This window comes from Taudactylus pleione, unplaced genomic scaffold, assembly GCF_031769625.1.
Source record: "Taudactylus pleione unplaced genomic scaffold, aTauple2 ptg000602l, whole genome shotgun sequence".
NCBI lineage: Eukaryota > Metazoa > Chordata > Amphibia > Anura > Myobatrachidae > Taudactylus > Taudactylus pleione.
In genome coordinates, this window is record NW_028285004.1 from 7,394,542 (window position 1) to 7,417,031 (window position 22,490).

The 22,490-nt window shown below is 48.5% G+C and overlaps 2 protein-coding genes across 2 annotated transcripts in view; one reads left to right on the plus strand and one right to left on the minus strand.

Annotated features, from left to right (window-relative positions):
- The window catches only part of TPR (translocated promoter region, nuclear basket protein), a 294,162-nt gene extending 286,814 nt beyond the window's left edge, over positions 1 to 7,348 (minus strand). Inside the window, exon 1 of the mRNA XM_088453921.1 lies at positions 7,088 to 7,348. Within this exon, the coding sequence (XP_088310047.1) occupies positions 7,088 to 7,238 (151 nt within the window). The 5' untranslated portion in view covers positions 7,239 to 7,348. The remainder of the gene's footprint in view (positions 1 to 7,087) is intronic.
- A 146-nt stretch (positions 7,349 to 7,494) lies between these two features.
- The window catches only part of ODR4 (odr-4 GPCR localization factor homolog), a 100,380-nt gene continuing 85,384 nt past the window's right edge, over positions 7,495 to 22,490 (plus strand). The window contains exons 1-2 of the mRNA XM_088453922.1: positions 7,495 to 7,666; positions 21,001 to 21,134. Of these exons, the coding sequence (XP_088310048.1) occupies positions 21,036 to 21,134 (99 nt within the window). The 5' untranslated portion in view covers positions 7,495 to 7,666; positions 21,001 to 21,035. The remainder of the gene's footprint in view (positions 7,667 to 21,000; positions 21,135 to 22,490) is intronic.

Consider the following 22,490-nt stretch of genomic DNA (forward strand, 5'->3'; position numbering starts at 1 on the left):
TTTTCACAGGACCCGAGGTAGCAGGGATATCAGAGGAAACAGATACGCCAGGTGAAACGTCCATTTCACCGACAGCGCGTCTATCAGACATGCGCCTGCGTCTCTTGTCCTTGACCGGTACACGGGCAACTTGTGATTGTGTCGGGAGGCCATCAAGTCCAGCTCCGGCAGCCCCCATCAGTCCACGTGTAGCTGAAAACACCTCTGGGTGAAGCTACCATTCCCCGGGGCGCACATCGCGGTGGCTGAGGAAGTCCGCCTCCCAATTGAGGACTCCGGAGATGAAGACCACCGAGATTTCTGGAATGTGGCACTCCGCCCAAGCAAGGATGTGAGACACCTCCGACATCGCAGCCCGACAAGAGCTCCTCCCTGGTGGAGAATGTACGCCACCGTGGTGGCGTTGTCAGATTGAACTTGAAGCGCCCTTCCTTGAAGAGCGGTGACGGAGGATTGCAGGGCTCTATACACCGCCCGCAGTTCCAGGATGTTGATGGGGAGAAGTGCTTCTTCTGCAGTCCAAAGTCCCTGAAGCGTCAAACCCGTCACTGCCCCCCAACTCCGGAGACTGGCATCTGCTGTGAGCAGGACCCAGTCCGGGATCCAAAAGGGGCGCTCCTCGACCAGATGAGCTGTCTGAAGCCACCAAGCCAAAGACTGACGAACCTCAGGGGACAACACCAGTATCTGAGAGCGGATCAGATGAGGTAACCCGTTCCATTCGGATAGAATCAGCCCCTGCAGGGGCCTGGAATGGAACTGGGCAAATTCCACCATGTAGAATGCCAACAACATGGACCCCAGAACGCTCATTGCCGAATGGACTGACAGACGGCAACTGCTCAGGCAACTGTGTATCCGCAGCTGTAGGGAGGAGACCTTTTCCGAAGTCAGGAAGATCCTCTGCTGACGAGAATCTAGCAGGCTCCCAAATGAACCATCCGCTGTGATGGAATCAGGGAAGACTTTCTCCAATTTATCAACCACCCGTGCGCTTGCAGACAAGCAATCGTCAGGTGGAGCTGTTGAAGCAGTACCTCTGGAGAGCTCGCCAGCAAAAGAAGGTAATCTAGATACAGCAGCAGCTGTACATGCTGGCTCTGAAGATGTGCGGCCATGATCGCCATCACTTTGAATACCCTTGGTGCAGTGGAGAGGCCAAAGGGGAGCGCCCAAAACTGATAGTGATGCTGTAGGATAGCGAACCTCAGATAGCGCTGGTGCGAAGGTACTATCGGAACATGGAGGTAGGCGTCCTGGATATCAAGGGAGACAATGTAATCCCCAGGTTCCATCGCCTGAATGATGGAACGTAACGTTTCCATCCTGAATTTGTTCAGAGACTTCAAAATTGAGGCTGGGGCGATGAGAACCATTTGGTTTCTGCACCAGAAACAGAGTAGAGTAGTACCCCATCCCTCGCTGTGATTGAGAAATGGGAACAATTACCCCTGCTTTCAGCAAGGACTCTATAGCTTCCTGAATCTGCAAAGCTTTGGTTTTGTCTCATGCAGAAAAACTGGTGTGGCGGTCTGTGCAGAAAAGACAGGGCGCACCCCTAGGAGAGCACTTCTCGAACCCAGGCATCCGTGGTGGCATTGTGCCAGCACTGGGCAAATTGAAGTCGTCGGCCTCCCACTCTGGGGTCCCCCAGAGGGAGGCCCGTCCCATCAGGCAGAAGGTTTATCTTCCTGCTTGGAAGAAGGGCGCCTGGCACTCCAGGTCTGCTTCTTGAGCTTAGAGGCGGTCTTGGTCGCCGACTCCCTTGGGAAGGACTGACCCTTGGCCTTACCCTGAACCCGAAATGACCGAAAAGCGGAGCTCCTCACCTTAGCAGGTGCCGAAGCTGAAGGGAGGAAGGCCAACTTGGATTTATCCAGAGTATCCACTATTTTGTCCAAGTCTGAACCAAATAGCAACTCCCCATTAAAAGGTAAGCTTCCAGGCCCTTTTTAGAGTCTGCATCAGCTCTCCAGGACCGCAGCCACAAGGACCGACGAGCAGACACAGCTGCAGCCGAAACCCTAGAGGTCTGCAGACTGGCATCTAACGATGCTTCCCCAATATAGGAAGCCGCATCTCTCATCTGTCCTATTAACGCTCACTGGATTTCCGGAGCATCGTCTGGAAAAGAATCCTCTAAAGCGGTGGCCCAGCTCTCAACAGGTTTAGCCACCCAAGAGATGGCCATGGACGGACAGGCCACTACCCCAGAGAGAGAGTAGATAGACTTTAAACAAGTCTCCACTTTCCTGTCCGTGGGGTCCTTCAGAGAGGAGATAGATGGTAATGGCAATGTAGCGCTTTTAATTAAGCGGGTTACATGGTAATCCACCGCAGGTGGGGTTTCCCATTTCCTGCAATGAGCCTCAGGAAAAGGATAGTTGGATGCCAACCGTTTCTGTGGTCGGAATCTCTTACTGGGCGACTGCCAGGCCCCCGCCATATGATCCGTCAATTGGTCAGACGGGAAAAACATTCAAAGTTACCTTAGCCTTTTTAAAATTAGGATACTTCGACCTAGGAGCCGGGGCATCCTCCTCTATGTGAAGGATGGCCTGCACCGCCCTAACCAATGCCGGCACATTAATGGAGGACTTAGTCTCCACTTCCTGGGCCATGGCATCAGAGTCAGTGTCCTCATGCACTTCTCCGTCATTTGAAGACACGTCCGTGTCTGTTAACTGCGCAGCCAGTGAAGCCGTAACGGGGCGCTTGGATGCCTTTGGGGGCATGTCACATTGACTGAAAAGCCGAAGCCGCCGGACTCTGAACAGAGCTGGAGAGTACATGCATCCAGGGTGGAGGAACTGCCTGAGGATACCCCTGAAAAGGCACCATGGACTGCTGCGCCACTGAGGGAGACTGTACGTACACAGGCAACCCCGAATAAGGACCCACAGTCTGAGACCCGGGGGGAGACTGCAATAAATGCAGATGGTAGGCAGGGGCAACGTCCTAGTAGGGACTGCAGTCGGGACTGCTAAACAGTCCGCGATAGACGCCAGCACCTGCGAAAACATCGCCCAAGGAGGTTTAGCGGGGCCAGGCACTAGCTGGCACTGCCCGCACAGACCATCCTGTGATAAATCCTCCCTATCAATCCCTGCCGAACAGAGTTGGCAGGAAAACAACACAGGAGCCACGGAGAGCTCAATCTCCTCATCAGACATGACACAATAAATATGTATCATCGAGAAGAGGTGAGGTGTATAACATCTGCGCACTCCCAAGTATGCAACACAAACAGCTCACAAAATGGTACTGAGTAGCACACCACGGTATGTGACTGTCATCACAAATACTTTGATTTATATAAGTGAGATACACAGAAAAACGCCCTTCCCCCACACACCTGCGGACCGTATGAGAAGGAAAGGGATATGTATAAGATGACAGTCAGCAGAAAATCAGCACAGACAGGCAGTACTAGCAAAAGTCACATACCATGCAAGAAGATAATACTCACTGCACCTTTTGCTACAATCAACCTCCCAGATTCAGTGTCTGGGAGGGCTATAGCACTGCAAACACAGGGCCTGATTCAGACCCACTCGTGAGCGCTATGCGCTCGCAAGCGGGTCGATGGTGGCCCAGTGTGCATGTGCACGATGGAGGCGGCTCCGTCGTGTGCATGCGCGAGACCCAGATAGCGACGGGCAATCTATCACTCCGAGTCTCGTACCAAAGGGGGCGTGCTGTCTATGTTGAGTGACAGCACCCCCCTTTGGTGGGCGGACTGGGGGCGTAGCTGCCCAAACGGAGGCGTTCCCATGGGAACGCCCACCGCCTGGGGCCAGCCCCACTGACATCACGAGTGATGTCAATGGGAGAGATTTCGGCTCTGTTAGAGCCGAAATCTCTCTGGGGCTTACGGCCACGAGACCCTACCACAAGGGTCTCGTCGCAAGCCCGATGGTCGCGATGGTCTTGACTAGGAGGCCGCTCTAAAAAAACAAGAAGGCCGGCCCTGATTCAGAGCGAGCACTCTGTCAGAGCGTCCGGCTCTGAATCAGGCCCACAGTCCTTTAGCAAGGGAGAGGTACGCAGGTGGACCGGTCCATGCACCTCCTGGGAGATCTGCGTTTGCCACTGAGAAGATGGCCGCCGAAGAGCTCTGAGGAGGAGTGGCCGCAGGAGTAGCAGCTCAGCAACGCCAGCACGCATGAGAGAAGGTGCGCTGGGCTGAGCGGAGGTGCCAGTAAACCGGGGAAGGCTGCCTCCCCTGGCTAGTGATTAACCCCAGGGACGCTGGTTCCCGTCCAGCGGTCACACGGGGTATCACTAATGAGGGGGAGCCCGCTGCCACTACTAGCCTGTCTGTTCCCAGAGACAGGCGGTGAGAGACTGCCTTTTCCACGCGGGCAACGCGATGCGCTGCCCGCGGCTTACCTGTCCCCGTGACTCCGGCAGCAGTCTGTGGGAGGTCCCGGAGACCTGCTAGTACTGACTCCGGGGTCCCGCTGCGATCCCCAGATCAGTACTGGCGTCGCAGCGCCAGCAGGGTTGCTGGAGCGGCAGTGTGGACGTCCAGATGGACAGTCTGATGCTGCCGCTCTGAAGAGTAAAAATAAATAAAATAAATTTTTTTTTTTTTAAATAAGCTTAGGGGCTGCTTATGCAGCCCCACTGCGCCAGGGTGACCCGACTCCGGCCGGGCACCAACTAAAACTGGGGTGCCTGTGGCTTGGGGGCGGGGTATAGAGAAGGATGGACCAAAGTGCATCCTGGGAGCAGCAAAAGCTTTAACTGCGTGGTGCCCGTGGATCCAGATCCAGCTATACCCCAAGGTCAACCCTGTGGACCCCCTATGGAACCTGAAGTAGAAACTTGCACTTTCACGGTGTGTGTGTATAATGTATTTTTTTAAATATATATTTTGCAGTGGAAATACAGGTACCAGCAGGCCCGTAATACCCCGCATGCTGGTACTTATGGTTCTCAAAGTACCAGCATGCAGGGGAGGCTTACAGAGACCTGTAGGTCTACTGAAAAAAAACAATATATTTTTAACTCTTTCAATCACATCATCAACCCAGAACTCACCGCTCCAGGGGTGCCGGGGCTAGCCCCAGGCTATCAGCCTAGGCCTGGAGTGCCCTGGAGAGGGAACCCTTTTATTGTGGTGGTCCCCAGCCTGGCTAGTGGTTAGGGGTAATGCTTTGGCTGGGGGACCCAGTGAAAGGGTTCCCCCTGGCTGTGGCATTACTCCCCCACTAGAAAAAGTTTGGTGCTTCTTATGGATAATACAGGGGACCCCTACGCTTTTTGTCTCCTGTATTTCCAAAACCAGGATCAGCTCAAAGCCCAGTGCTAAATACAGAGGACCCCCTAAGTCTTTTGTCCGACTGATCTTGTTGTCACATCGTGCAGGTTTTGTTAAGGGAGGTATCCACGTAATTATCGTGCAATCCCTTGCTAATCGCACATGCATTGGGCATGTTTTGGTCGAAAGCGACCAGCGATGCGCGTGCCCACTGGTCGCTTCTGACATAGCCCGTACATGCTGGTCAACCTGACAATCTAGTCAGGTTCAGCATTTTGCGGGGATGAGGGATGTGCCTGGACTGAACAAATGAACGTTAAGTCTAGGCACATCACTACATATACAAACGAGAGCACGACAGCAATGTCGTAATCGTGCTCTCGTTTGTATATCTAGAAGTGGATACCCACCTTAACTCTACTACACTGCTGGTGGCTCTCTCCCACTGCACCTTCTCTGCACCTTCTCTTCCTATAACATGGGGGATGTGCTGCGTGTGAGCACTACATAGTCTCGCATGTTCAGATCACAGGTGATCATTGCTAATGGCATAGGTATCTTATGCTGGCCATACACGCTACAATTATCGGGACGATCTGCCCGATATCGGCGGATCGCCGCGATAATTGTAGCGTGTGGGGGGGGGGCGACCGAGGGTTAAATATTGCTCGGTCGGGCATGCTGGATTGTCCAGCATGCCCGTCCGATGCGATATTTAGCGGGTAAACTGTCGGCCGCATCGGGCAGTGTATGCCCAGCGCAGCCGACAGACATTTCCTGAACAGGGAAATGTCTCCGCCCCCGGGGGCGGAGCGCAGATGTCGGGCTATACACTGAGATTTCTCTCACAGTGTATGCCGGCGACTTCTGCGGCTGGCAGGCTGCCAGATAAAATGTCTGTCGGTCTGACAGGCATTTTATCTGGTAGTGTATGCCCAGCATAACACATCGTGGACCTCATTCAGACCCGCTCGCAAGAACTGAGCGCTTGCAAGCGGGTCGATGTTTAGGCCATGCTCGCACACAGCGGGCGCACTGCACATGCGCAAACCCCGGAGCAAGAAATTCTCTCGCTCCGGATCTCACTACAAAAGGGGCGGCTGTCGATGTTGATCGACAGCTCGACCAGTTTTGTAGGCGTGGCGGGGGGAGGGGGTGGTTTCACAAACAGAGGCGTTCCTTAAGGAACGCCTGCCGTTTTGTGGGCGGCCGCAGTGATGTCTGTGGGGAGCTTCCTGTTCGATCAGAGCAGGAAGCTCCCTGGGGCTTGCGGTTGCCGAGTCCCAACCTTAGGTTCTTGTCGCAAGCCCCAATGGTCTTGACCATCACGACCATCAACCTGGTCGGTCGCTAAAGCCGTGGGTGGTAACCCACAGCTTAGCTAGCGACCAGGAAGCCACACTTCAAAAGCCAAACGGCCGCCCTCATTCAGAGCGACCGCTCGCATTTTGCACTCTATATTACAGCATGTAACATATACGTGCAATTAATGCCATGCACATGCTAGATTGTAAATTTATGGACCATAACTGAGGGGGTACTTGTGCTGGTGACAATAGTAGATAATAACAAAAGAAGATGCCACCCTATAACAGAAATCCCCATAATAACGTATACAAAGGTTCCAATGCAAGTTACTTACATCTAAAGCAAATGAATAGTCCAGGGCCACTGACTGTCAGTTCTCTGGGATGCATCTAATATATAATTATATAAAATTACATGGCTATTATTATCAGCAAGTGCGGGTGGGGCACAGAGCAGACTCTGCCCTTGCTATGAACCTGTAACATAGCGGGTAGGAGCTGAGCTGCTGCTTACCGCAATCAACCCGAAATTTCTCATGCTTGGATCTCATGGAGTCCATCTCAGCCTGTTGCTCCGTCAGAAAGCGCTCCAGCTTGCTCTGCACCGCTTTGGGGAGTTTGGCCAGCTCGGCCCTCTCCAACACTTGCTGCAGGACAGCCGCCATCTCGTTCACAAGAGACAGCAAACAGATCGGAAATGCAGGCGACTAAAGGAGCACAGGAGCCCGCCGCTGCGTTAATAAATGCGCTCTCTCTCTCTGGAAGTGGTGTTCTTTTGAGCGCGATCATATGACGTTTTATGAACAGCGTTCGTCGGCTGCGCAAAGTCTCCTGGTACATGTAGTTAAGACAGGTGACTTCGGGGACGCTATGTATATAAACAAAGAGTGTCTTCTGATTACGTACAATGACGGCCATATTTCTGAAGCTTAAACTGATCGAGGCTTGCGAGATGTAGAAAAGCATTCCCAAAAATGGCTCCTGCTGAGGACGTGCCTTAGAATTGCAGAACTAGCGCTCTAGCTCCAGACCACATGACGCCAGTGGAGCAAATGGGACGCGGCAGCTAAACCCAGTCGTCACCTTAGCAAAGGTAAGGTGGTGGGGATTGTACTACCCGTAGTAGCATGTACCACAGTAATGCAGCAAAGCGACACGATGAGAGGGAAAGTGCTATATTCTTTTCTGTGCTTTATGTTATACATGATTACACAGTAAAAAAAAACAACATTAATGAGTTTATTACACATATGTAGGGCCTATTATTTTGTCCTTTAGTATTTTATTTTTCATTTGTGTTACTTTCTCTTTCTCCATTTGTCTGCTTTGTATTATTTTCATCATGCTGCTGTTGAAAACAAAATACACAGTTACAATACAAGTTTACATGGCACCATTGCTTTATATGTAATTTTGGTGTGTTGTGTTTTTTTATGTGCCTTAGAACATCACCAAAATATAAATTAAATGCGTGTTCTATGGTTAGATTCTCTTCAAATTATCCTGCTACAAAATGAAGTAGCCAGTTTCATCCATCACTATTTGACATACTGTAAAACTGCCTTCAGTTTTGTCCACTAGGGGATTCCTTGGCAAGGTCAGTTAAAGCCAACCTGGACATCTCAGAGATTCAGTTGGAAGATAGTGAATACGAATTAGCACTGGCTGCAGATAATCTGCTGGTTATGATTCCAAATTCAATAATTTTGGCCCACGACTTGATGCTAAGTCCAGGGCCAGTCATCTGCTGAACTTATGCTGGCCATACACGGTAAGATTTTCTGTCCAACCATCCAACTAGTTGGTTGGAATGAAAATCTGGTAACATATGAAAGCAAATGACAATCAGCAATTTGCTCCCAAACGCAGGAAAATGGACAAAAACTGTTGTTTGAACAAATTTTTTAGATCAAACATTTAACAAACTTGTCTGGCCGACCATTTTAATCTATTTTATGGCATTTAGGAGCAAATTGCTGATCCCATACGTTACCAGATTTTCATTCCAACCAACCAGTTGTATGGCCAGCATTAGAGTCTTTGCCTTTTTCCCGAAATTTACACCAAATGGAATCTTACCACACTTGGAAAATTGCAGATACTCACAGTTTGGTATATTATGGGGTCATCAGGCCTATGCAAAGAATCTCAGAGACTAAACTTTCTTTAAATGGATATGTGTGGCCTCCCAAAATCCCACATAGAAAATCTGTATAGAGAGAGGTACCTCAAGGGTACTGCTTTTCCAATTTACCCAAATCAGCTCCCCAAGTGTCTGTATTTGGAATTTTGCACCAATGACATCTTTCTGATTTATTTTTTTCCAAAGACTGTTCAACTCATAAATGTAAAGATGCAATGGAAAGAGGTGGTGGCTGATAACTTGGATTTCTGCATCCTGAATTTGTCCAATGCCTCCATATAAAGTTACAAAAAATGTATTAAAACACCTAACTAATTCAGCTTTGGTGGTGATAGCTATCAGATGGAAAGAAGTTAAACACTTATCTTGTTCCCCACTTGGAGCTGTTGGTAATACTCACTTGCTGGCACCACATCTTTTCCATTGAATTGAACACACGGCTTAATTTAGAGTTAGGAGCAAATCCAACTAAAATATGCAGATTTGCACCTGAGCTACTTTGTAATGCAATGGGGAAAATTAAAAATTTTGTGCCCCCGTTCGCAATTTTATGTATCTGTTATATAAAACTAAATCATGTGCCTAACAGATATGAGAAAGATTGGGGTGAGGAGAGAGATAGAGATGAGAGGCAGATGGTGGCGGCGGAGTGTGTTGGAGGACAGAGATGGGAAGACACCTGTTAGCATTTGAAGTTGGTCCCCCCCCAAAATCACAACCACCTGATATATACAATGTGTTGAACTGAGCCCTTGGAGTGATCCAAATACTTAAGCTTGCCATACATCTAAAGATTATTTTTCCAACCATCCAACTAGTTGGTTTTTTGGAACAAAAATCTGTTAATGTGGAGCAAATGACAATCAACCATTTGCTCCCAAACACTGGAAAACAGTCATTCAGAAAATAATGGTCAGCTTCCCCCTTTTGTCCTAAATACCCTTTAGTCCATGTACTAGTCTCCGCTCAGTATGTTGTTTACTGGAGTCACCTTTCCTTTTTCTATTCTGACTTCATAGAATCCAATGGCAGTGAGTCAGTCTAGTGTGAAACTGCTGTGGTAAGGTTCGGCTTTAGCAGTTAGCTCACTCACAGTGCTCCATTCAGAGGATCACCTTTAAAGGGAGTCTCTCAGAGGGGAAATCACCTCCCTCCTCCGAGACGCTCCTCAAGGGGATCTGGCTCTGCTGACCACTGCCCACCTTCTAAGGAAGGAAGAGTTCGCTCTCCTCTTGGTAGTGCCTGTCGGACAACACGTTCAGTCCTTCTCAGGGATACCGACTTCTCCGCATGTTGGAGCCACGCCTCCTGTGTCTGCTTTACTTGTGTGTAAACTTTACTTCCCCTCCAGGGGGGAGGGGGAGCAACAGCACTCTGACAAAGTGCAATAAATGTATTTACACATACATATAGAAGTGACAACAAGCATAATTTATATACAAATAAAGACTTGTATACATAGTTACATGGGCACCACAGCTTGGATAGGTACCCAGGGTTTGGTGTATCTTCCTGCAACCATGGTTGGGTGATTTTTTTTTAGGATTGCTGTTCTATACCCCGACAGGAGGGGGCTGGGGGGAGGTTGACGGGGCAACCAAGGGGCCGTCTGGGTCAACTGAACCTGGCGGCTGACGGAAGATTACTGTCAAGGAGCAGCTGCCACAGGCTTCTCTGACATGGGGGTACATTTACTAAAGTGGGAGATTTTAGAAGTGGAGATGTTGCCCATAGCAACCAATCAGATTCTAGCTATTATCTTCTAGAATATGCTAGTTAAATGTTAAGTAGAATCTGATTGGTTGCTATGGGCAACATCTCCACTTCTAAAAACTTTCACTTTAGTAAATATACCCCATGGTTGCTTCAGATGCGACCGTGTCAGGGAAAGCCCAGCTTGGCGTGGTCACATCTGCTATATTGTTATATTTATGAAGAAAGGGGGAGGGGTTCAGATCGGCGCTGTCCGAAAGTAGCTGTATTTAATAGTGAAATTTAACGCTATTTATTCATTTATCCTATTGTTATATTTGTCTGTATAGTTGTTTTTCATGCTTTTTTTCCATAAAGGGGTGTGGCCCTGCCTCCTTTAATTAGGCCAAACCCCCAAATAGTACCGAGACCCGGCCCAGCTCTCCATGCACCTGAGTATGCCATCACTGGACTGAGCAGTCACACAGATCCCCCTGATCTGTGTACCTGGTTCTCCTCCTCTCAACATTTCTGAGCTTGGATAGCAATAACTGACTACCCTAGGTAGGCTTTTGTGTTCAAAATTAAAAATCTCAAAAGGGTGTGGGGGTTCTGCAAAATTTATAACCAATCCTAGACTGGTTATAGGTCTAGGACTGGTTATAAATTTTGCAGAACCCCACACCATTTTGAGATTTAACAATAGGATAAATTAATGAACACTGTTAAATTTCACAATTAAATACAGCTGCTTTCGGACAGCACCGATCTGGACTGACAAGTGAATCAGGGGGACCCAATGTAATTTTCTTTCACTACCATCCTTTTCTTAAAGGTCTAGAACTGGTTATAAATTTTGCAGAACCCCCACACCATTTTGAGATTTTTAATTTTGAACACAAAAGCCTACCAGGGTAGTCAGTTATTGCTATCCAAGCTCAGAAAGGTTGAGAGGAGAAGGAGAACCAGGCACACAGATCATACACACTGGAAAAAAGGGGATCATTGGGCCTGGAACGTCAAAACCAAAAACAACAAACCAAGGTAAAGCCAGGACCATAAGAATGGCTGTCCAGTGCATTCCATAGAATCAGAGTAAAAAAGGATTTATCAGGTAAGAACCAAAATCCAGTTTTGTCTTTCATCTATGGGGGACACTGGGGATGTCCCAAAGCTGTCCTGTGCTGTGCATTATACCCTTTGCCCGAAACTAGCATCTCGAGTAGCAAAGGTGTCAAAATGGTAGAATCTGATAAGTGTGCACTGAGGACCACGTGGCAACCCTGCATAGCCACTCCTCCAATGCACCACACCAAACCTCCCTGGAGGTCCCAACTGTTGGGGTCGAGTGGGTCATCACCAATTACAGAACCAGCAAGTTCACCAAGGTGTAGGCATAATGGATAATTGCCTTAATCCAATGGGTTATTATCTTCTTAGAAGCCGACCAACCCCTTTTTTTTTTTTCTTTATGTCATAAGAGCACAAACAAAGGGAGGAGTTCAATTAGGTGCAATTATCTTCCACCCACAAGTAAGTGTGGCTATATGTCACAATTACGGTATCTACGGACTCTGAGATTTTTGTCCTCTGCAGGCTGCAAGCAAAAATGTGCGAGTCACCGCCACGAGGCATTACACGCTGTCTCAATGGCAACTCGCTCTCTTTGCGTGGGGCGAGTTAAATTCATTCCACCAAAGAGTCAGAGCTCCGGAAATCTATTGTCCTATCAATACATAGAGACCACACCATGTCCACAGCCCTGAAGGACGACGGCGGATCCTACTGATCCTTAACAGGAAAAAGGGAGCACAATTTCCTGGTTAATGTAAAACTGGGACCCCACTTTGGAAGAAAAGTTTAAGTGGACCGCAGGACCTTCCCATCAAGGTGAAAAATTAGGAAGAGTGACATGCAAAATAAGGCACTCAAATCCAAAATCCTCAGAGCTGAAGAGAGAGCCAGGAGGAACATATCTTTTTCACGTAAACTATTTGAGGTCCACAGAATTTAAAGCCGCAAAAGGTTGATGCTGAAGGCAGGCCTGACAACGAGGGGACTAAGGGTACACCCGTACTGGGCCCCAAGGTCCAGAGGGGCCCCAAGGACCAGACTGGCACAAAAAAGAGGTTGCGGACTCATTGCTCCAGGCGGCACTTCACGGCCTTTGGACCCATACCCGCCGTCCAGCTCCCTTGTAGATTGGCCCGGGCAGCACTTGGCTCTTCCAGGTGTCTCAGACACGGCCTGGCCCAGATGTGACGTTTCAGTCAGCACTGTGACAGCGTGACGTCCCCGACCATCAGGCCGGCTGCGGTAGTATGGAGCTGGAGTGATAGGGGCTGGGGGTGGAGGAAGATGATAGGGGCTGGGGATGGAAGAAGCTGAATTGGGTTGGGGGCTGATGAAGGGGGTTGGGGGCTGAGGAAGGTGAAGGGTTGGGGACTGAGGAAGCTGATAGGGCTGAAGAAGGTGTTGGTGGTCTGATAAAGTTGCTGAGGTCTGGGGATGGTGATGGGCTTTTGGGATGAGAATGGTGATGAGGGTCTGAGGCTGAGAAAGGTGATTGCGGCTTTTGGGCTGAGGACGGTGAAGAGAGGAAGGTGATTAGGGCCTGAGGATGGCTGCTGCTGCAGACACCATCCCTCCTTCTCCTGAGGCATCCACAGCACTTTCATCAAGAAGACCTTGGAAGAGACTGCAAACAAGAACAGCCTACCTCATCAGTGACAGACAGTATGGTAAGTCAGTGTATTTTTACTTTATTTAAAGGCTGGCATATCTTTCAGTTAACATTATTATGCTTCACATAACGCACATCTCACACATGCAGGGAAGGGGTGGTGGTTAGAAGGTGGTGCCCCCAGAGACATCAGTGTACCGGGCCACGAGATTTCTGTTGCTGGCCCTGGCTGAAGGGCCTGTAGAACCAGGTACTGAGGGGCAACTGGAGGAACAAAGGGGCTGGATGTGGAGCACTCCCTTGAGGTCTGCACAGTAGAGAGGACTACAAACCTTTTTTGGAAATAGACAGAGCAAACACCTGTACCTTAAGAGAAGACAGACGGATGCCCATGTCCAACCCCACCTGCAGCAAAGATGGCATCCTAAACAGGCGGAAGACCACTGGATCCAGCCTCCAGACAACACACCAGGAGAAGTAAGCTCTTCACCCTCGATAATGCGGACTAGCAGGAACGGGTTTCCTAGCACACAGCATTGTACGCAAAACGTAATCGCAGAAACTCCTGGCATTCAAGAGGGCTGTCTCAACAGCCACCTCGTTAAAGCCAGACAAGGAAGAACCTGGGGCAGGAATGGACCCCGAGAGAGAAGGTCTAGCCTAAGATGAAGATGCCGTGAGGGAGCCACAAACATCCGCCTAAGATCCACGTAACAAGCTCTGTGCGGCCAATCTGGATCTTCCAGAATGGCTGACCCTCCTTCTTGCTCCAGCTTGCAGAGGACCCAAGGCCGCAGAGACACAGGATGGAAAAGTTATACGATAGTAAATGTTCTGGGGATGGACAACGTATCTACCATAAGGGCTCCTGGTTCTTGCATCCTGGAGCAGTATCCGGTTAGCTTGTGGATCTGACAGGAAGCAATCATGTCTATGAACTTGCAGACCCAACAGTCCACTAGGGATGAAGATGCCATTCACCTAGATGGACATCCTGATGGCTGAGGTGGTCCACCTCCCAGTTTGTAACCTGCTGACAAGGCTGCGAGAAACCTTTATGCCCACTGAAGGATCTGGAGCATATCACGTGTGGCCCGAGGACTCCTTGTGCTGCCTTGATGATTTATGTAGATGACCGCCATTGCAAGGTCTAACAGTACCTTGACCAGATGGACCTGGAGCAGGGGTCTAGCCTGGAATAAGGCCCTGCAGATTGCCCTTAGTTCCAAGATGTTGATGGGAAGCCAAGACGCACCATCTCTGGAAGGTTAAGGTGAGAGCAACTGCTCTCCAGTCCCATCCTGAATCAGACATAGATGTCCCTTGTCCAGCTGAGATGTCTGCAACCACAACAGTACAGAGATAATGTCAGGAACTGGGACCTAATCTGAGAGTGTAACCTGTTCCAGCTGGAGAGGAGCTCCAACTGGAAGGTCCTGGAGTGAAATTGTGCAAACTCCACCATGTCAAAGGTGGAGACCAGTTTGCCTAGAACCCTCATGCAGAGGTGTACCGACGCCCAACGTTGCATGAGAATTGACCACACATGGCCTGCAAGGAACTATTTTGTCTCTTGGGAGTAAGACCCTCTTTAACTGTGTGACCAACAGGACGCCCAAGAGTAGAATTTGTTGAGAAGGCACACCCATGGGACTGTAGGGTGATGACTGAAGCGCAATCAGGAGATTGTCCAAATAATGGATTATCCTGATATATTGAAGCCGCAGCGCAGCTGACATCACAGATATAACCTTGGTGAATATCCGAAGTGCTGTTGACAAACCAAAAGGCAATGCCCAAAACTGGTAGTGTTGCGAGAGGACCGCAAATTGCATGAAGCTCTGATGCTCCTCTCCACTTGATATCTATCAATGGCTTAGTACTTCACCCCCAAAGTATACTATATTTTACGTGTAACATATGCATACCTCCCAACATTTCTCTTTATGGAATTGTGTGTGTGTGTGTGTGTGTGCTGAAGGCATGGCCTAACGGCGCATGGCCTAGTGGCACCTCCAGGCTCTCCCCGTGAAGAGATGCCCGCTGCTATGGAGAGCAGCGGTGAGAGTGATCTCCCCCCAACTTCCCATTGCGGGACACTGCAGGTGGGTCAGCAGGACAGTACCTGAATAGAGACTGTCCGCCAACTGCGGGGCAGTTGGGAGGTACGCAGATATGTATTTGATATATAAATACAGTGTCGTAACTAGGGTGGTGCAGACAGCACTGTGTGACTCCAAAATTTCAGATCTGCTCTGCTATTTTTGTGTCATCCCTTGGATGGTTATCACAGCAGCGGTGATAGGAATGTTCTAACAGCTGTATAGACTATAGATCATATATCATGAATACTGTAGCGAAATGTAGTAGCAATTCCATAGACTCTAAAGGGGGGTATCCACTTGTAGATATACAAACGACAGCACGATTACGACATTGCAATCGTGCTGTCGTTTGTATAGCTAGTGATGTGCCTAGACTCAACGTTCACTCGTTCAGTCCTGGCACATCCCTCATCCCCACACATGCTGAACATGACGAGATCGTCAGGTTGACCTGCATGTACGGGTGATGTCGGATGTCAGAAGCGACCAGCGGGCACGCGCATCGCTGGTCGCTTCTGACCAAAACATGCCCGATGTATGCACGATGCTTGCGCGATTTGCAAGCGATTGCACGATAACTATGTCGTTATCGTGCAATCGCTTGGCTAAATCGCAAATGGATACCCCCATAAGCTATGTTGCAATAATCAGTATTTGTATCAATCACCATTACAAATACTTTTTATTCCAACAGTAACTCAGTCTACGATATGCTATTATATTTGGTTACAGTATTCATGATATGATCTATATAATGTACATTTGGTGAACATTCCCATAATTCAGGACACAGTAATTTATTTTATTTTTTTTTTCAATTAATTTTACATGTTTTATATAGCTGTTCTTTCATGGATACAGCTTGAAAAGCTGTCCTTATTATTTATTAATAATATGCATGTATGTTTACAGTGCCGGATTAAATCCTGTGGAGGTCCCTAGGCAGTCGAAATCTCGTGGACCCCTTGCAATTTATCTCCTAATACGTTTTTCATTTTACCAACCAAAACTTTTAATAAACCGTTTGTAGGTTGCACCGAAAATGTTTTACAAGCTGACAGAAGATGAGCTTTTAAGAGATAAACTGTAATGTGAATCTGATGTCTATGTACTTTAAGTTGTTAATGGGTACATTATTTTAATACAGCACTTTCTCTATAGAGTCTTTAATGTAAAGTTTTTGTTTCTTTGCGTTGATTCATTTTTTTCTATCTTGTGGAAACAATTTAAGAAAACTTGATTGTAATTTTCTTTCAAAATTAAATCAATATTATTTTGATTCGTTGCCGGGCCCCTAAAAGGTTCGGAGCCCATGGGCCGGTGCCTACTCTGCCTAGTTGGTAATCCTGCACTGTTTATTTATCACAATAGCGCTTACCCGAACCTGTTTGTATGATTCAGTGTATTAGCTACTAAGCCTTTTAATTTATATATTTTTTATATTTGTCTGTGTAGTTCAGTGATCGTGCTGAGCAACAAAATATGTGGGTCCCAAGGACCCGCCACGTTAAAAAATGGGGTCCTACCTGATCATTTCTGGGTCCCATCATTATTTAGCCTTTAGAGCTCTCAGACCACCTCACATGCCACCACACTTCCCCACATACGCCAAAGTTTTGTTAATAGATGTCAGACTTCAGTACCCATTGACAATAATGGGGACTGCAGTCTGCTGCGGCAGTTAGTCTTCTGCAGGAGATTTCTGTGAATTTTTCTGCTTTAGACTGTTGTTACATAGTGGTGATACATAAAATTGTGCAGAAACTGTAGTTTTATGCATAATTTTATGAAAAACCACAAACCAATAAAATTTAAATACATTTTTTAAATATACCAAAAAGATTTTCTACTCTTACCTTTTTAAACAAAAATGTTCAAAGAACTCTCTGCTTCTAGCTGTGCACTGTTTGTATTTTTTTCTGTGTGAGCTCGTATTCTTTATGTGTGGGAGGCGGAGTTGGGGACAGGGCGTAGGAGGTGGGGAGCTGGGGACAAGGCGTAGGAGGTGGGGAGCCGGGGACAGGGCGAAGGAGGTGGGGACCCGAGGACAGAAAGAATTGGGGAGTCAGAATGTAGGTGGTGGGGAGCTGGGAACAGGATGTAGGTTATGGGGAGCCTGGGACAGGGGCGTAGGAGGTGGGGAGCCTGGGACAGGGACGTAGGAGGTGGGGAGCCTGGGACAGGGGCGTAGAAGGTGGGGAGCCTGGGACAGGGGCGTAGAAAGTGGGGAGGCTGGGACAGGGGCGTAGGAGGTGGGGAGCCGGGGACAAAGGCGTAGGAGGTGGGGAGCCTGGGACAGGGGCGTAGGAGGTGGGGAGCCGTGGACAAAGTCGTAGGAGGTGGGAAGCCGGGACAGAAAGAATTGGGGAGTCAGATTATAGGAGGTGGGGAGCTGGGGACTGGAATAGGATATGGGGAGCCGGGAGCAGGAGTAGGATATGGGGAGCCGGGGACATGGCGTAGGAGGTGGGGAGCCGGGGACATGGCGTAGGAGGTGGGGAGCCGGGGACAGGGCGTAGGAGGTGGGGAGCCGGGGACAGGGCGTAGGAGGTGGGGAGCCGGGGAGAGGGGCGTAGGAGGTGGGGAGCCGGGGACAAAGGCGTAGGAGGTGGGGAGCCGGGACAGAAAGAATTGGGGAGTTAGATTATAGATGGTGGGGAGCTGGGGACAGGAATAGGATATGGGGAGCAGGAGTAGGAGGTGGGGAGCCGGGGACGTGGCGTAGGAGGTGGGGAGCCGGGGACAGGGCTAGGAGGTGGGGAGCCGGGGACAGGGCTAGGAGGTGGGGAGCCGGGGACAGGGCGTAGGAGGTGGGGAGCCGGGGACAAGGGCATAGGAGATGGGGAGCCTGGGACAGGGATTAGGAGGTGGGGAGCCGGGGACAGACAGAATTGGGGAGTCAGAGAGTATAGGTGGAGGGGAGCTGGGGACAGGAAGAATAAGCAGGGGTAGGAGAAGGGGCTGGGTGCCAGGTATTAGATGTGGAGGGAGCCAACGTACATGAGGAGGTGGAGGGGGTGCTAGGGACCACAGGAGTAAGTAGGGTCAGAAGAAGGGGCTGGGTGGGTGCCACTGGGTATTAGAGGTGGAGAGGAGGCGGGGATTAGAGGCAGAAAGTCTGGGACTGCTGGGGCCAGGCGCGCTGCAGTACTCTCCATCCTCATTCACAGCACTGTCACTCTACCCCCGTTCAGCCTGCTGCTGGCTTCTGCTCCTCCATGTGAGCCTGATCTCTGCCTTCAACACCACCAACGCTGTGCATTGTAGCCAAACCCCCACCGCACCTAACTAGCCTCCACCTGCTGCTTCACTACCGCGGCGCTACCCACTATACACTCACCTGTTCCAGGGAGTGCAGACACACGACGTGCAGTGTCTTGCCTGGTACGCGGCCCCTTGTTACTGGGTGCTGTCTTCACTCTGCGGGACCGGGCCGTAGTCTTCACACTAGGGGGTTGGGACGCAGTGACAGTCTACACGCCAGGGCAGTCCTCACATATGAGCTGCTGTTGGCTCCACCTCCTGTTCTAGTTCTCCCTGCAGATGGGCCAGCATATACATCAATCATATAACCAGGAGTCACGGGATTGTCCGGCAGCGGATCGCGTCCCCGGGGACCCTCCCATTTTGAAAAAGTGAGTTCCCAGTCCTCATTTGTGAGTAAAATACGCGCTATAGCGCGTATTTGCGAACACTGGTAGTTTCTTTCATGCTTATTGTTGTCTAATAAAATGTATTTTATTTACATGACTGCAGATTAGATTCACCAAATTTTGTTTAATAGGAGCCTTGGCGCTGCAACTTTTTTTTCTTGCATTATTACCTACTTAGGGTGTTGGTGGACCCCTGGATTGGTAGTGCTATCCAGTGGGAGCCCTTTGTAGAAGGTCTGTCCCACCTCTCCTGGAAGCCTGGGTGCATACCCCAAGGGCACCCACTGCGAGGGAGATGGGACGGACTTAAGTTAAGGGGTAAGCAGGAGAGGGGGGAGTGGGACAAAGCGAGGGGGGGGGTGGGGTTTGTGGCGGACTGATCAAAGGAGATGTGGAGCTGGGGGAACAGTAGAGAGAGGCGTGGCCAACCGTAGGGGGGCTAGAGGGCTGAAGACTGAGGTGACTTGGCAAATGCCGGGTCCATTATACTAGTTATTAATAATATTGTTCTTTACAGGTGGATTACTGGTCTCAGCAAGCCTGCACGGCCATGCAGGCACTTATGGTTGTCCAAAGGCCATCATGCCTGAGCAGACTGGCTGGGACCAATCGTTCACCTGTAAAGAGCAATATTATTATTAATAATTATTACCTCAGTACCTACAGCCCCGGAGTATGGAGAAGATCCTATGCCATTTTCGCCCCAATTTATTTTCTTTTTTTTTTTTTTTTTTTTCTTTATCAACCTAGGATTAAAGGCTTAGAGCTGACTAAACACCACCACACTTTTTTTTTTTTTTTAATTAATTGCTGTAGTTTTTCACAATTTTGAACAGAAAAGAGCTTGAAAACTGCAGTGGATTGTCCTCTGTTTTGGTGGGATGGGGCTTAGGCCCTGATTCAGAGCCGGACGATCTGACAGAGCGCTCGCTCTGAATTAGGGCCGTCCTTCTTAATTTTAGAGCGGCCTCCTGGCCGCTCGTATAGCTGTGGGTGACCACCCACAGCTATAGCGAGCGGCCAGGAAAATGGTCGCGATGGTAAAGACCATCGGACTTGTGACGAGACCCTTACAGAGCAAGAAGTCCACACACTGACATCACTTGTGATGTCAGTGGGGCCGGCCCTAGACGGTAGGCATTCCCATGGGAACGCCTCCGTCTGGGCAGCCACGCCCCCGGCCTGCCCACCAAAGGGGGCGTGCTGTCACTCAACATCGACAGCACGCCCCCTTTGTAGCGAGACCAGGAGCGACGGCTTGCCCGTCGCTATCCGGGTCTTGCGCATGCGCACGACGGAGCCGCCTCCGTCGTGTGCATGTGCACTGGGCCAACATCGACCTGCTTGCGAGCGCTCCGCTCGCGAGCGGGTCTGAATCAGGCCCTTAGAAACCAATGGTCATCAACGGGAGTTAACAAATGATAGTCAAAACTGATGCTTAGTAAATACTGTATTTTTAGACACTAAACCACCGGCAATGCCTACCAGGTTTGTATTTGAATGCAAAACCGCCTCTTAGTAAATTTACCCGGAAATGTCATAACACACGCACATGTCCATTTTGCAAGAAGCTAATTACCCTATCAGTATGTTTATGGGCTATGGAAGGAAACCGAAGTACCTGGAGGAAATGCTGGGAGAACATACAAATTTTACAAAGAAATGATCTCATCGGAATCGAACACATGGACCCAGCACTGTGAGATGGCAATGCTAATCACTGTGCCAGCATGCAGTGCATTCAGTAGCTGGAGAACCGCCACGATGCCCTACTGCATACATATGGGGCAATAACAGTAGTACCAACATTGCAGATTTTGTCTTGCACCCCATAGAGGAAAACCTGTGATGCCAGCAGGACGAGATGTACTGTTCTGGAGCAACATAATGTATCCATGTCAGGAATAGAATACCCCGCAATGCCTGTGAAGTCGGTCTTCCAGCAAAGGAGTATGTGAAAATATAGCAAAATAAATTGCATAAAAAAGATTTTAATGACGTGCTTCATAGAAATTCTGATGAAAACAGAAGTCCACTCTAACAGCTGTTTATACCATTTCCTATTGTATCTTATTTGTTTTGCTGTTTATACCATTTCCTATTGTATCTTATTTGTTTTAGCAATGTGTACAAGTATTGTTCATTTTGCAGATCTGTAACACAATACTAGAAGAAATCCTTTAATAATGGGAAGAAGTTATTATGTTGACGAAGCAGTTGAAAAGTATTTCTCAAAAATTGTTCAACAAAAGAAGTCTTTTGTGACTGGACTTATTATAGGACAAGTAAGTAAGGCAGATACATCATATTCAAGAATGCTTATCCTACATAAGAGGGTAAAATGGGCAAAGGCAAGTTTCTTTAACAAGTGCAATTAAGAGTGGTGAATTACTACATTTTCGAGAAAGGAAAATCCTTTAAACACAATTTAACCAAATAACAAAAGAAAAAAATTATTTTAATAATAGCGTGAGATTACAAAATTACATTTAAACAAGTGATGCAACAGCAACTACTAAAATAAAGGAAACCCCTCTATAAAGTAGCTAAACGACATAGTTTTACCTAACTTTGAAAATGATTAGCATATGGGTAGCGTATATTGTGCAGATATTCCCAATATCTATCTAGCCAAAAGATCATATATGTAGCATTCAGGATACCACTACTAGAAGAGAACTAGTCCACTGAATTTTTTTTAAAGAAACCTATTATATCCTATTATGTACAAAATGTGTTCTACATAAACATTGATTATATTAATAAAGTGGAAAATGTGAATTTAGACAGGTGGTAAGCAGTGTGGGAGAAGTTACTAGCAGGATGACAGATGAGCACAGATTTGGGCATGGTACGTTTGAGGAAGTGTTGGGTCATCCAAGTTGATATGGCAGAGAGGCACTAAAGCATATCGGCAATAGAGTGTGGGTGTCATCTAAGTAGAGGTGGTAATGGATGCAGAAGAAGCATATGAGATTACAGAGAGAGGAGGTGTATATGGAGGAGGCCAAAAACAACCTTTGGAAACACCAAAAGAGTACCGGAGCAAGAGTCTAAAATAGACAGCATGACCTAAAGGATAGTAGACTCACCAACAAAGGACACTGTGTCACTTAAGTCAAAGGAATGATAAGTGATCATCAGTGTCAAAAATGACGGACAGGTAAAGTCATTGTTCATTTTGGTGAGGGCAGTTGGAAGCTAGACTAAAGCCTCACATCCACAAGACAGTAAAGACAGTAGGATTACAACATCGTAATTGTACCATCGTTCCCCATCCCCTGCAGTGCCTACACTGAACGTTTAGTCATTCAGTGTAGGCACCCTCCATTATCCCCGAACATGGCCAATCTGTCGTTATTGGCAGATTGACCGGCATGTTCAGGAGATGATTGATGTTGGAAACGACCAGCAGGAGCGCGCATCGCTGGTAGTTTCCGACATTATAGTGCACGATTAATGAGCGATTGCACGATTATGATGTCGTAATCGTGCAATCACACATTAATATCGCCTAATGGATATGCGCCTTTAGGGCAGGATTTAATTAGCGGCAAAAAACGCAGATTTTGCAGTCGGACGCGAAATAGGATGACTTTCTCCTAAAAAAAAAAAAAAAAAACGGCGAAATTGGCCGTTTT